Raw genomic sequence first — 15,117 nt, 5'->3', positions numbered from 1 at the left:
GGAGAAGCTTAGAAAACAAATGACAACGATAGAAGTGACCTATGTTGAGGTTCATATGGGTCGTTGTATGTACAGTCTCTGTAAATGGCATTGTGGACACTGAGAAAGGTACCTTGGACAGTTTAGGGCTAGACCTGGGGCCCACAGGCGTGGTAGGAGGGGAGAGGGCCCTCCCAGTGGGAGCCCAGCGTGGGCAAAGGCGTAGAGCTGGGCAAGCGTACGGTGCAGTTTGTGCGCATGAAGGTACCACTTTGACTGGAGCTACGTTAATCAGGTCTGTATGTAATTCTTGAATACCTAAAATCATAGCACTTCAGAATAGGACCAGTGGAGATCATCTAGTCCCAATTCACATATAACTTTAAAAAATATATTGAGCTTAGTGTATTTTTTCGTAGATTTACTTCTCTCATAGGGAGTTATTTATGTTGCTTTTGGAGTGCAGAACATAACCTGGTTTTTTCTAGACACACACAGACACCCACCCACACACACACACAACACGTTTCCTAGGTGATTCAATTTTGACTACATTTCATGATCTTTGAAGAAGTGTTAATAAAGAAGATGTTATTTATTGTTTTTTTTCCCTGTTTGTAACCATACCATCCGACCTGTTGAGGAGCAGTTTTGTTAAAGGAAAGATGTTTGTGTTAGCCTTGCTGCCGTTTGTGCTTCCCTTGTAAGTCAGCCAAACCACTGACTTAGCAGAGCTAGTAGCTCTGATGGAAATATCGTAATAAAAGATAGATTTTTTTTTTTTCAAATGAGGTGGGAAAAAGCTCATGATTTTGAATCAAGAGCTATCCGTGCCATTATGTTTGCTTTTACTCCTAAGGAGAAGCCATGCTCTGATTAGTGGGTAAAGTGAACTGATCCGAATGGTGTTTGTCTAGACCCACATGCCTCTGGGAGATCTTGATGATCTAAGGTATGGATTTCTGAAGCTTCACATGTTTTTATCAGTCAATTTCCCGGACCCTCAGAGACCATTAAGATAATAAATTCAGGAGTGAGATTTAGTTGTGTTCGATATTATGCAAAGAGTTATCAGAAAGAAAATGTTTAATTTAGAAAAGAAAGATGAAATATTACATGTGTAGATTGAGTTTTCAGGAAGCCTACTTTCCAATCTAAGTTCTGAAGCTATTGAGAGATAAGATAAATAAGGACAAAGGAAGGTGAGGTATCACTTTTATACTGATATCAGGTAGATTGATGAGTATAGCCTAGTTTGAGATGCAGATGAACTTATGTCAAAATTAGACAAATTTACTTACCCACTTGCACAAAGTGCTGAGCCTCTCAGGCCTTCTCTGAAAAGGGCAGGACTTTTAGTGTTCATCTGATACCATAGAGGAGCCACTGGCAGGTGCAAGAGCTAACGTATGCAAACGGTTAACGTGTGCAAATGGTTAACATGCTTGGCTGCTAACAGAAAGGTTGGAAATTTGAATCTACCCAGAGATGCCTCAGAAGAAAGACCTGGCAATCTAATTCCAAAACATCAGCCATTGAAAACCCTGTGGAATGCAGTTTTACTCCGACACACATGGGGTTGCCATGAGTTAGAATCAACTAGATCGCAACTGGTGTTGTTTTCTTACACCGGCAAATGCTTACTCTCTGTCGGCTTTCTGGTTTCTAAATTGGAAGGAGGGAGTTGCTGAGCGAAGCATGTCCAGCTTATTCTTCCCAGCTTTACCAGCTGAAGAAGTTACTTCACTTTCCCCAGAGTAAAAAGGGGGAGAGAGGCTGAATTTATTTCCGTGTATTCTAATGGAAAGAAACATGAAGAGTTGGGGGAATGCGGTTCTCCCAACATTCTAAGATACAAATTTTTTTTTTACGTTCTGAACTCTCTGAAATGCGGGTGTATCTTAAGCCAATGGGCTCTTAATGGCTGTCAACTGGAAGATAGTCATGATGAGTTGTTATTGCTTTACTTTGTGTGAACGTGGTTGCTATTCCTGTGCCACCACCCTTAAATGTTTGGGTTAATTGACCACTTGAAGACTATTTGAAGAAATATGAGTCCTGATAGTATCAGAAGTATTGATAGTATCAGAATACTGACAGTAGTAGGAATATGAGTCCTGATAGTATCAGAAGTATTGATAGTATTAGAATACTGACAGTAGTAGGAATATGAGTCCTGATAGTATCAAGAAAGCACCAAAACTAAATCTTGCAGAATGCGTATCAGCATGTTGCAATAAAATCTTAGATGTACTATGGAACACTCTTTAAGAAATGTACCCTCATGGTAACAACAGATGACACTAGGAAACAAGGATGTTGGCAACTCTTAGTCAAAGAGTCATTCAGAAGAGTTGGACTCTATTATATAGTTTTAAGAGTACCTTAACCAGTTTATTTTTCTTACATTTCTTTACTAAATGCATATGAGAAATTGATGGTAAAGAAGCTTTTTTTTTTTAGTCAACGGAGCTTTTCAATAAGGCGAAAAAAAGATTCTAAGTAATAAGAAAGTGTGAAGTCTTAGGTTTGATGAAATGTGGTCAGTTAGATTTATATGAGTCTCTACTCCAAGCTTCACAACCTTGGACAGCTTTGAATGGCATGTCTTCTTTGCCCTGAAAGTTCTTGTACGTTACACTGATGACTAGAGATCAGACTTTGACCTCAGCTGAGATATATCCTCATGCTGTTGCTTTAAGTATGCCATTCATTCTTCCTGTGGGCCAGGATGCTCCCCCAGGCGAAGATGCTAACCGATTGTTTATGCACGTGAGGAAGACTGGCTCAGATCATTCTGAATAACTTTGTAGATATGGAAGGCAGTTGGCTTCAAAGATGGTCCTGCTTATTGACAGTATAGCATTCATCTGGCTAGGTTTGGTTTGTTTCTTTGTAAAAGTTCCAGTGAGCTAAATCGCTCTTTTTTCTTTTTCCTTAAAGGGGGACCTGATGACAACTTAATTGAGGGAGGAGGAACGAAATTTGTCTGCAAACCTGGAGCCAGAAACATTACTGTCATATTCCATCCATTACTAAGGTAAGTCAGACCCCATGATGTACTTACTGCAGATCAGTATTTTCCTTATTTATGTCGATGTGCTGCCTGTCAGGAGTTCATTCAGCATGGAAACAAGTTACAAGGAAATGTGCTCCATTTTCTAGGGCTTTACTATCAAAGTTAGATAATCAATAGAATAGATAATGTCAATCCCACGAAGTGGCTAATTGGTCTCAGAAGTGAAAGTCCCTAAATACTTTTATTTGACTTTCTTATTGTCTTTCATTCTTTTTGTCTCTCTTTTTCACTCTTTTCCTCTCTCTCTTCTCCCTCTCTCTCTCTCTCCTCATTCTCCTTTCCCCTCCTCCCCTACCTCCCTTCCATCACCCCCTCCTTTCCTCTTCCCTTTCCTTCCTCTCTGTCTCGGAATTGGCAAACAATAGCCCATGGGAGAAATTCCGCTAGTGACTCTTTTTATAAATAAAGTTTTATTGAAACACATGTATGTTCACCCATTCACATATTGTTCCTGGCTGCTTACACGCTCCGCAGCAGAGTCTAATAGTTGCAGTAGACCCCATATGGCTCACAAAGCCTAATATGTTTACTCTCTGGCCCTTAATAGGAAAAAAATGCGGACCCCCGATCTACTTTATTTATATTAATGACTCACATACCCTTTGAGAATTGGCAGGTCTCTGAACAAATATGATGTGCAAAAACTGAAAGGCATTCTATCAGTCAGATACGTGGTATAATATATAAAAAGATAGCATGGTGGCTAGAATAAAACCTGTTAGAGCGCTCAGTTTATTATGATGCTATGATTGTAGGGAACTAAGAATCCATGATATTATCATTGAAAAAAAATTCTAAGTCCTATGTGCCTATATACCAATAAGGAACTTATTGGACACATTTAATATTAACTATATTATTTTCTCTGAAATGAACCAGTATATATTTTCATATAATGGACCGGATACTCCTGGGTGGCATAGAAGTTATATGCACCAAAACATCACATTCACTTTCTTGGGTAACTCCTTTAATATCTGAGGCATTTGGAGTAACAGTTAAACAAACGCTACTGAATTTTCTAGAGATGGTATTATAGGTACTTTTACAAAACATAAGCAGTTTATTACTGGAATTATCATACCTTCTTACTAAGCAACACTTATTAAATTGGTATCATTAGAGCTAGTTAAATTCAAAGGTGTGGTTCAGTAACCGGTTATTTGAATTGTACTGCTTATTTTCCCCAATTAGCTTTAAATGCAAAACTCAAATATATAAACTTAAAAACAGAAAGCTGACTTTTACACAATAAAAAATTATAGAGATTTTTAAAGAAACTTTCTTAACCTCAAAAAAAAAAAAAGCCTGTTTAGCAAATATTTGCAGCATATGAATTCATTTAAGAAGCATAGATTTAAGAGGATTTAGACTATTTATAGGTTTAGCTGATACACACACGTGTATGTGTGTATATATGTGTGTGTGTATACACACATAAAATAGGTAAATTATGGCAGTTTCTAGTTTATATATACACATATGTATACACATATATACATAAAATAGGTAAAGGACAACATATAGAATTTCTTGATTATATGTGTATGTATATACACACACGTTTACAGGCTTTGGCAGTTAGTTTAGTACTCACTCTCTTCTCTAATTACAATTGATTTCTAATTAGTTAGTGTCGCTAATTGTTAGGAAAATGGGAAAATACCTTAATCATTATAGGTATCTTCTAACCTCGATTTAGCACCATAATTCACTGCTGAGTTACACTATATGGTTTGGGTAAATGGAATCCTTATACTTACATTTGTTACCAAGTATACAAGAAATCCTTTGGATGCTTTTTAGCAGTGTTGTCAATAATCACTTCGAGGGAATTTTTCACATAGAAGGCGGTTTTTTTTTTTTCTTCTTTTTAAGGCCAAGTTAGGAGAATGAAAATTGTGTCCCCTATATCAGTACTGATTTCACTAACATAAATGTGTTTCTACTTGTGTCACTTAAGTGCACTTCTTTAAGAAAATTGGCTTAGTTTAAGGTGTTACTCAGGAACGGATTTCCCAATAAGTAAAGAATGCAGGGGCTTAATTGTGCTTACTTTCTGATCTGTATGTAGTACACAGATGAGTAAGTAAGCACAATCAAGCCCGTGTGTACCTTGCTTACTCTAAGCTGGTTAATCCGCCGCTGATTGCAGTTCTTGATAGTTATTTTCTAGTAATACATTTATGCTGTTTTGTGAGAGAGTTGTTTTTAGGGTTTGATAGTACCCCCACTTTTTTTTACTCGCTTATCTGGTCTATAGTTTCATTCCAAATTTTAATTTATTATTGGTTAGAACTGCAGAAGATTTTGCTACATGATATAAATATGTGTTTATCATTCATTCATTCTTTGTGTAACTCTTGGTGGAAGTCACAGGAATATTATCTGATTTGCAAGGTAAGTTACTTCCTTGATAAACAGGTGACCATTACAGACTTTCTGCCTCGTGGGAGTTTGTAAATTGGTACAGCCACTCTTGAAACCAGCTGGATACAACTGAGCATTCACACAACCTCCGACCCAGTAATTCTCCTTCTAATGCTTTCTGGAATGTGCTCCCTCCTGTATCAAATGGCTCATGTTATTTTCCCATTCTAATTTGCCAAGCTCTTTTTCTAATTTATTGTAATAATTATTCTTTGTTAATAAGTTGCGTCATATTCACGAAATAAGTTCAGAAGGAATCAAGAAACTGCATTTACCGCAAAACAACAGTTACTTAAATGTGATGTCATTATTTTCTCACACTATCCCTTGGTGAATTTGCACGTTTATCATTGGAAGGGAGGAACTTCTTTAAGCCTGTAGGTCCTTAATTTTCCTTTGCGGCTTTTCCTGCATGCCCAGCATTCCTGGTACTCTGTATTCCTGAAGCTTTGCACGCGGCTTTTCTGCACCTCATTTATTAAAAGCCATCTTGTCATCATTTCCACTGAGTTGGCAGTGCATTGTTTGCAGCCTGGAGAGTTTTCTATAATGAAAGCTCTGGACCGCCCTTCTAAGAACACCACACAGCAGATTCCTTTTATCCATTTATGTTTTCCCAGTAGTCCTCCACACTGTCCTTCCATGAAATTGTTGTAGAAGGTCCTCAAATCTGGTAACCTCGCAGGCTTCTTTTGTAGGGTTCTCGTCACTACTGCACTCTCCTCACCATGAAGTCACACAGGATGTTGACACAGGCAAAGGGACAATGGCCTGACTTCTTGTTAGTTCACTACCCATTACCTCTGCCGGCCCTTGACTTGTTTTGTGTTTAATGCTTTCCTGTTTTCTTTTTCTGGCCGAGCTTGTCTGTTAGACAGAGCATCTCTTGAAAATGGAATACAGGATCATCTTTCTTGCTTTATTCTTAACCTGTCAATACACTGTGTGCAATTAAACCCTTAATGGAAGCTTTTGGTGATAAGAGGTCGTTTAATCAGTTTTTCTGCCAGGGAGCCTAAATGCACAAAAACGTATTCCAACAAATAGGTTTCTAGCCATGTCTAAGCATATTCTGAAATTGTTGTTGTGAGGTGCCTTCAGGTCGGTTCCAACTCATAGCGACCCTATGTACAAAAGAATGAAATGCTGCCGAGTCCTGCGTCACCCTCACGGTTGTTGCTATGTTTGAGCCCATCGTTGCAGGCACTGTTCAATCCATCTTGTTGAGGTGTTCCTCCTTTTCATCGACCTTCTACTTTACCAAGCACTATATCCTTCTCCAGGGACTGGTCCCTCCATATAACACATCCAAAGTATGTGAGACGGAGTATTGCCACCTTGCTTCTAAGGAACACTAAGACAAATTTGTTCTTTTGGCAGTCCATGGTATATTCAATATTCTTCGCCAATACTGTGAGTCAAAGGCATCAATTCTTCTTCGATTTTCCTTATTCGTTATTCAGCTTTTGCATGCATTTGAGGTGATTGAAAATACCGTGGCTTGGTTCAGGCACACCTTAGTCCTCAAAGTAGCATCTTTACTTTTTAACACTTTAAAAAGGTCTTTTACAGCAGATTCTCCCTCTGCAATACATCATTTAATTTCTTGACTGCTGCTCCTATTTGTGTTGATTGTGGATCCAAGTAAAATGAAATCCTTGACAACTTCTGTCTTTTCTCTGTTTATCACGATGTTGCTTATTAGTCCAGTTGTGAGGATCTTTGTTTTCTTTATGTTGAGGTGTAACTCATACCGAAGGCTGTTGTCTTTGATCTTCTAAAATACCAAAAAAAAAAAAAAAAAAAACCCAAAAAACAAAAAACCTGTTGCTGTTGAGTCAATTCTGACTCATAGCAACCCTAAAACACAGAGTAGAACTGCCCCATAGAGTTTCCAAGGAGTGCCTGCTAGATTCAAACTACCAACCTTTTGGTTGACAGCCATGGCTCTTAACCACTACGCCACCAGGGTTTCCACTTTCCCCAAAATATAGTCCCTGGAAGTGATATGGCTCATGCCTGTTTTCCCGTTTGACATGTTTGCTGTTTTCAGCTCTCTTTGGAAACCTTGGAGAGAAATAGATGGGTTCATCCTAATAAATGGGATTTATTTAATGGGCCTTGAATCTGGGGAACAGAAGGAAGATATGTTAGTGTTGAAATTTGAATGACATAGACCCTTTCTTGAATTTAGGTTCCTTCATTTCAAAAATTATTGCTTGTGAATAATTACATCACTCCGATTATTAACCCTGGTGTAAATATAAACATTGTACCGATGAAGTACATTTTTTTGAGGTATCAACTATAGTCTGACACATAGTGACACTTTTTTTTCTAATATATAGTCCATTCAGGAAATTTAAAATTACTTTGTAGCAGTTATTTGTGAGGATTCTGTGGGAGAGAGTGAGAATTCATTTTTCCATGTTTTCCCATTCATTTCTCATTATTCCTTATTCTCTGAAAGCCTAAAAACATATAATACATTGTGCCTTAGAATTTTTAGTACATTTCTCTGTGTCACTTAGTGGAAGTCATAGAAATATTATGTGGTCTGCAAGGTAAGTTAATTCCTTGATAGGCAGGTGTCATGGATTAAATTATGTCCCCCCAAAAGTGTTTGTGTCAATTTGGCTAGGCCATGATTTCCAGCATTGTGTGTTTGTCCTCCATTTTGTGATTGTAATTTTATGTTAAAAAGAATTAGGGTGGGATTGTAATACCACCCTTACCCAGGTCAGGTCCCTGATCCAGTTTCCCTGGGATGTGGCCTGCACCACCTTTTATCTCTCAAGAGATAAAAAGGAAAGGGAAGCAAGCAGAGAGTTGGGGACCTAGCACCACCAAGAAAGGAGGACCGGGGCAGAGCGCGTCCTGAAAAGCTAGCTCCTCGACCATGGGAAGATTGAGGACAAGGACCTTTCTCCAGAGCCGACAGAGAGAAAGCCTTCCCCTGGAGCTGACACCCTGAATTTGGACCTGCAACCTACTAGATTGTGAGAGAATAAATTTCTCTTTGTTAAAGCCATACACTTGTGGTATTTCTGTTATAGCAGCACTGGATGACTAAGACAGCAGGTAGCCATTAAAGACTTTATACCTTGTAGTATATGTATATAGCAAAATGTGAATGAGACCAAAAAAAAAAAAAAAATTATTCTTTTAAAAATGTAAACGCTTATAACATCGAGCTGAAGTATTCAGGAAACACTCCAATGCTCTTTTGCTCTCTGGGCTGATAGTGCACATAGGTGAGAGGTGGCGCTAAGGAAAACAAAGCCAGGAATTTGACTCTGTCGTACCCACCGTCTCACAGCCACAGGCTCCCGGCCAGTTATGGAGGTGGGCTCATCAAAGAACGGTGCTGGGGTTTGGGTGGTGTAAATAGCTAATGCGCTTGGCTGCTAATGAAAGGTTGCTGGTTTGAGTTTACCCAGAGGTACCTAGAATGAAAGGCCTGGCCATCTACATTGAAAAAACCAGCCACCAAAACTCTATGGAGCACGGTTCTACTCTGACACACCTGGGGTCTCCATGAGTTGGTACTGACTTAGCGGCAGTTGCTTTTTGTTGTTGCTTTGGAAACAAAAATCCCAATTCTTCAGTGTTAGGAAATGAATCAGGAATGAGCAGACACTAAGCCCAAGGAAAATAATTTAGCTCACACTTGCGGAGAATCTATGTTAAAATTTGTGATTAGAAGAAACTCAGGAAATTCATACAGTAACAATTTAATCATTCAGCACTGGAACCATTGTTTCAAAGGAAAAGAGCTTGGTGTATCGCAGCATAGCCAGGAGAGGGCACTGAAGGCGGCGTGGGGGCTGGGGCAAGGTCTCAGTTTTGACCTTGGCCAAATCAGCCTTAGCTTTTCTGTCTGTAAAGTGAAGGTGCTGGGTGGTCTGGACGCTGCTTTCCTTCCCAAGTTTTGTCATTCTGTGACTGAGAAATGCTTTTATCATATTTAAGGAAACTAAGGTGTGACAACTTAAACTTTAAAAGTTGAAGCAACGAGTGGATTTTACAGTTTCTTGTTTCTTTTTTGTGAATTTACTTCAACTAGCTTCTTCAAAGGCATTTGAGTCTTCAGGGTAGTGAGTACTTTGCCTCCATGAAGTGTGATTCCTCTGAGACTTCGACGAACAGATGTTTGCTGTCTTGGGGTGACATGGCAAGAGGCAGGAGGCTGAAGATGTTGGGAACAGCGATGGCATTTCAGGTTGCACAAGTGTCCCTAATGCTCACTCTGCAGCACACAGCCTGAATGTTGAGCATCCAGGCCGTGAGCATGTTTTCACTATTTGTTGTCAGCCACACTTCATTAAGATCAGAGGGCAATTAAAGGCTTCCGGGTAGAACAAGAACTATCGGTCAGAAAGGAGCGTGCCGGCATGAAGGTCATTTGAGCTCTTGGTGATGGGCAGTATCTCCTCGGAGTCTGTGTGCCTCCTTTAATGGAAACTGCAACCATAACAAGTAGTAACTGTAATCCTATCATCTAGTTATAGAGAAGAATAACTTCAAAAACTTGTTCTTGCCAGATGTAGAAACTGCCAGTTAGCTGCACTGAGTTACTCATGGCCTGGTAGTCAGTTAACTTTGAATGCTTGTGATTGCTAGTTGGTGCTTGAGGTGGCACTGTTGGGAACCTCAAGGCTGACACCAAACCTGAAGCAATGAAAGTCTTCAGCAGCGATTACGCCATTAAACGTGGCAACCTATGTTTCTAAACATGTTACCTGTAAATGACAATTGTGATTAACAGATTTAGTTTATATATATATATTTATATATATATATATATTTTTTTATGAATGATAGTACTTATAATATTGTATCTTATATGTTAGGAGTCCCTGGCTGGCACAAACGGTTAAGCGCTTAACTACTAACCAAAAGCTTGGCGGTTCGAACTCACCCAGAGACGCCTCAGAAGACATGCCTGGCAGTCAGCTACGAAAAGGTCACAGCCTTGAACACTCTGTGGACCGGTGCTACTCTGCAGACAAGGGGTCACCATGAGTCAGAATTGACTCGATGGCAACTAACAGTGGCAGCAGTATCATATGTTGACAGTACTGTCAGGTCAAAAGCATTATAAAATGCAGTGTTATAATTTAGCAAAAGAAAAATTCATTTACTCATTCGTTTAACACAATTTATTGAGCACTTTTTACTTTGTTCCAGGTTCTCTTCATCTAGCAATGAACAAGTCTGCCCTCACGGAATACAGTGTAGTAGAAAGTTAGACAGTAAAAACGTAAGCCAAGTACATATGGGTACAATATCAGGTCGTGATAGTTTCATGAAGAACACAGAAGAGTTAGGAGTTTGATGGTGACTGGCAGTGATGGGCACTGTTTCAGAGACGGTGGACAGAAGCCTTTTCTGGGAACGTGGCATTTGTTTAGATTTGAAAATGAAGTGAGGAAGGAAGCCGTATGAATATCTGCAGTGGGGGTGAGGTGTTGACCAGGGCAGAGGAAATAGCAAGTGAAGAAGAGAACAGTTAATGTGTTCCAGGAACAGCAAAACACTAATGTGAACGAACAGGGGTGTGTGTTGAGGCCTTTGAGTTTGGAACTTGTACACAGGGTCTTCAAGGTAAAAATAAAAATGCCCTTTCGCTTAAACAAAAAGGAGAGCATTGTATTTTGAATTAAGTGAGACTTCTGGGACTAGGTCTACAACTTCCAAAGGTTATGAAGGCTTAGAGGGAGCATGGTGTAATGGCTGTCAGCAAAGACTATTGTCTAAGACAACTTCTTAGTGTGCAAATCAGTGATGTCAATTACAGTCGCCAGCTGTGCAGCCGTTACCACTATTTCCTAAAGCTCTTCTTCACCACAAACAGAAGCTCAGTGTCCCTTAAGTAATAACAGCTCCTCGTTGGACCTGCCTCCAGCCCCTCGTAACCACTGATAAACTTTTGTCTCTATGCCTTTGCGTGTTCTAGATATTTCAGTAAGTGAGAATGTACACTATTTGTCCTTTTGCGTCTGACTCATTTCACTCAGCATGTTTTCAAGGTTCATTCATGTTGTATCATGTATCCAAACTTCCTTTCTCTTTATTCATTATATATATATATAAAACGTCTTTTGTTTATCCGTTCATCTGCAGGTGGACACTTGGCTATTGTGAATAGTGCCGCAGTGAACATTCGTGTTCAAGTATGTTTCAGTCCCTGCTTTCAGATGTGTGCTAGTTTTATTCTGGTTTTCCTTCTGTCATAAGTGACTAGAAAGTGTTTGCTGTAGGATAAGATATAGGAGAAATAGAAGGGTGATTTTAGAAATACGCTTTTTTTTAAACAGCATTGATCCTAAACTACTATTCTTTAAAAAAAAAAAAATTACTAAAAAAAAAAAAAAATCATGTTTTGTTTTAATTAATTAATTAGTTTTATTAATTAAAACTTAGAATTTTTATCTTTTACCTTTTTCTTTCTCAAATTACTACCCTGATAGCTTAGAGTTGAATTAACTTTTGCCTTATCATTCTTTCATGTTTTATGAAAGCACTTCCCAGATTATAAAACCTTTTCTCATAGAAGAAATCTAGTTTAAAAACTTTCCTTATTTGGCTTCTTATTCAATTTCTGTTAGTTTTTTTTTTTTTTTTTTCAGTTTAATTTAGAAAGTGTACACTAGTCCCTGATCGTTTCTTGCTGTTAGATATTTTTAAAAAAAACCAAACCCGTTGAGTCAATTCTGACTCAGTGACCCTAAAGGACAGAGTAGAACTGCCCCATAGAGTTTCCAAGGAGCGCCTGGTGGATTCAAACTGCCGACCTTTTGGTTAGCAGCCATAGCACTTAACCACTACGCCAGCAGGGTTTCTGCTGTTAGATACAGTGAGAGCCAGTTGTCTGTGTGTATATGTGTGGTTTTGAAAGAGGGATTTAAATGTCAATATTTGGAGACTAAGCATGGATGTTACAAGTTGAAATAGTTCTTCAATATTTCTCTCCTTAGTATTTTCATCCTTGAGAAATACAGAAAAGTTGTCCCACACATGTCAGTTTGATGTGTGCATTGGTATTTGACAGAATATTATTCTGAGTGCTCACAGGTATGTGATATTTTTATACAGGTACATGTTTGCTCTTAATGAGCTAAAGCTTATGTAGACATTTTGAAAGATGCTGCTGATTAGATCGTCTAGCACATAACACGGTGGATCATCCATTATTCATGCATGGGGGGAAATGTGGCCACCCTGTGCATTTTTATGAAACACATTTTTTATTGTTTTAGTCTTCAGAATGATGAAAAATATTGCTAGGTTTTAAGACTGACCTACTAGGCCTATGAAATACCGAGTGATGGTCTATTTAGATTTCAAACACCACATTTTGGTAACTGCTTCTGAATTTATAAGTGTTAAATGCTTTTAATCTTCAAACGAAATTTTGAAGATTCAAATATTGTTTTTTGTTTGAAGCTTTTGTTTTTTCAAAGTACGTTGTGTGATCTATGGCCATGCCTTGACTGTACCTAACCGGCGGTTTTATATTGTTGAGTGAGAGGGGGAGCCCACCAAAGCTCCACACCATATGTCAGTGCACATTTCAGTGACAGTGTCCAGTGAGGTCAGACAAGCCAGGCTAGTTAACAGAAGTGTATAGGCCATTCCTGATAAGAAGCAGAAGAAATGACTGGACACGTTAGTGAAAAACGGAAGACGTGGTATCCATTTTCAAATATATAAAGGCCTGCACTTTAAAAGAGAGAAAGCCATTTTGTTCTTTGTTGCTTCTTAAGTATGGGTTGGAACTAGTTGGTTGGATGTTAAAAAGATGTCCACTATACATAATGAGAATTTTCCAATGAATAAAACAATCCAGAAATGAAGAACTTTTCCCAGAAAAGTGTCCCTCCTGGAGATACATAACCACACACTAAATTCAAGAAGCTTAATCAGATGCTCAGCTGCCAGGTCTCCATTCTGTGAGTCTCTGATTGTAAGTCTGTCTGATATCCTGTGCGACCTCAGGAGAGATATGTTTCTTCCAGTCTTGTTCATTTGAGTTACTTTTACATACTTCAGCTCAGTGCTTATGGTTATCAGTGGCAGGGCCAGGGAATTAGAGTTGACTTCTGCCTCGTCCCAGCATTGACTGACTTCTTCCCAACACAAGGGTAGGAGGGACACCATGCCGTGGCTGTATCTAAAGCAGCTGTCAGAGGAACTCCATGTCTCCTTACCATGTAACTCCTTCTGCTTTCTTTTCCCCCGTCTCTGTTCCTGTTGTTGCATTTTTCTATTCTTTCTCTGTGTCAATGTTTAAGCTTCCTAGTGCTGCTGTAATGGAAATACCACAAGTGGGTGGCTTTAAAAAACAGACTAGAAGGCTGGAAGTCCAAATTCAAGGCACTGGCTATAGGGGATGGTTCTCTTTCTGTCAGCTCTGGGGGAAGATCCTTGTCTCTCTCAACTTCTGTTGCTGCGTTCCTTGGTGATCTTCACATAACATCTGCCTTCCCCTATTTGTGCTCCCTTCTGTGTCTGATTTGCTCTTTTTACATCTCACAGGTGAGTAGGTTTAGGACCACTCTACACTAATATGGCCTCCTTAACACAGTAAATAAAACCCTATTCCCAAACAGGATTGCATCCGTAGGTATGTTGTTGTTGTTGTTAGGTGCCTTGGAATTTGTTCCTACTCATAGTGACCCCAGGTATAATCGAACTAAACATGGCCCAGTCCTGCACCATCCTCACAATCATTGCTATGTTTGAACCTGTTGGTGCAGCCACTGTGTCAGTCCATCTCCTTGAGAATCTTCTTTTTCTTGGGGGTTATGATTCACCTCATATTTAGGGTGGACACAGTTCAACCCATACCAACCAGTCGCTGGTACAAGTTAACTCCTTCAGTGGCTCTTAAGGCAAAAAGAAAAACTGGCTTTCTACTGCTGTAAAAGCTAATATGGGACTAAGATCATATTTCCAAGCAAACCTAAGATCATTATGATTTTGCTGCTGTGATCTCGACTTGGATTTAAACTGATATTTTAGATGCAGGTTTTCTTGTCAGTATTAATTACATTTTATCATTAACAACTAACATTATTGAAAGCTGACATATAAAACACAGTAGAAAAGATTCTTTGTAGTGCAAAATGTCTGCATAATTTGTATGCTGTTTTATGTATTCTGAAGATGTATTCTTCTTTTGGACGGCCATGGCCAAAATATGCTTAGTCAGTATTTAGCGAAATAGGTTTATGTCTAGCCACAGGCCCATTTACATCTGATTTTGAAGTCTAAATTGATAATGTAATTTGGTTTCAAAAAATAGCATAGGCATACCTGGGGGGAAAAAAGATTTCTCCCTTTAGTAACTTATTTTCCTTTGAGTGTTTGCATTGTTTCTCTGTGTGATTCCGAAGATTACTTTACCATCTCCCTTGCCTGTCGTAAAATATACACACACAGCACTCCTGTTCGTTTGTCTTGTTTCTGCTCTGTATGGTTCGTTGTGATGGCTTCCATACAATACCAAGGGTTCTTCCTTTGTCATTTTCAACTTTTTTACTTTCAGTAGTTGTTATTTGAACATTTAATTGTTAACATTGCTTTATTATCACACTACAAGCCAAATATTTCCATTCCACAGT

The 15,117-nt window shown here is 38.9% G+C and overlaps 1 protein-coding gene across 6 annotated transcripts in view; it reads left to right on the top strand.

Moving 5' to 3' along the window:
• Positions 1–15,117, top strand: part of EXOC4 (exocyst complex component 4) — an 831,013-nt gene that overhangs the window by 369,035 nt on the left and 446,861 nt on the right. For all 6 annotated transcript variants that reach the window (XM_003420870.4, XM_064289703.1, XM_010600447.3 and 3 more), the window contains one exon: positions 2,923–3,019. In XM_003420870.4, coding sequence (XP_003420918.1) covers positions 2,923–3,019 — 97 coding nt within the window. The remainder of the gene's footprint in view (positions 1–2,922; positions 3,020–15,117) is intronic.

Source organism: Loxodonta africana, chromosome 8, assembly GCF_030014295.1.
Source record: "Loxodonta africana isolate mLoxAfr1 chromosome 8, mLoxAfr1.hap2, whole genome shotgun sequence".
Taxonomy (NCBI): Eukaryota; Metazoa; Chordata; class Mammalia; order Proboscidea; family Elephantidae; genus Loxodonta; species Loxodonta africana.
The sequence above is the reverse complement of the archived record's forward strand: the minus strand, read 5'-3'. Positions and strand labels throughout refer to the sequence as shown.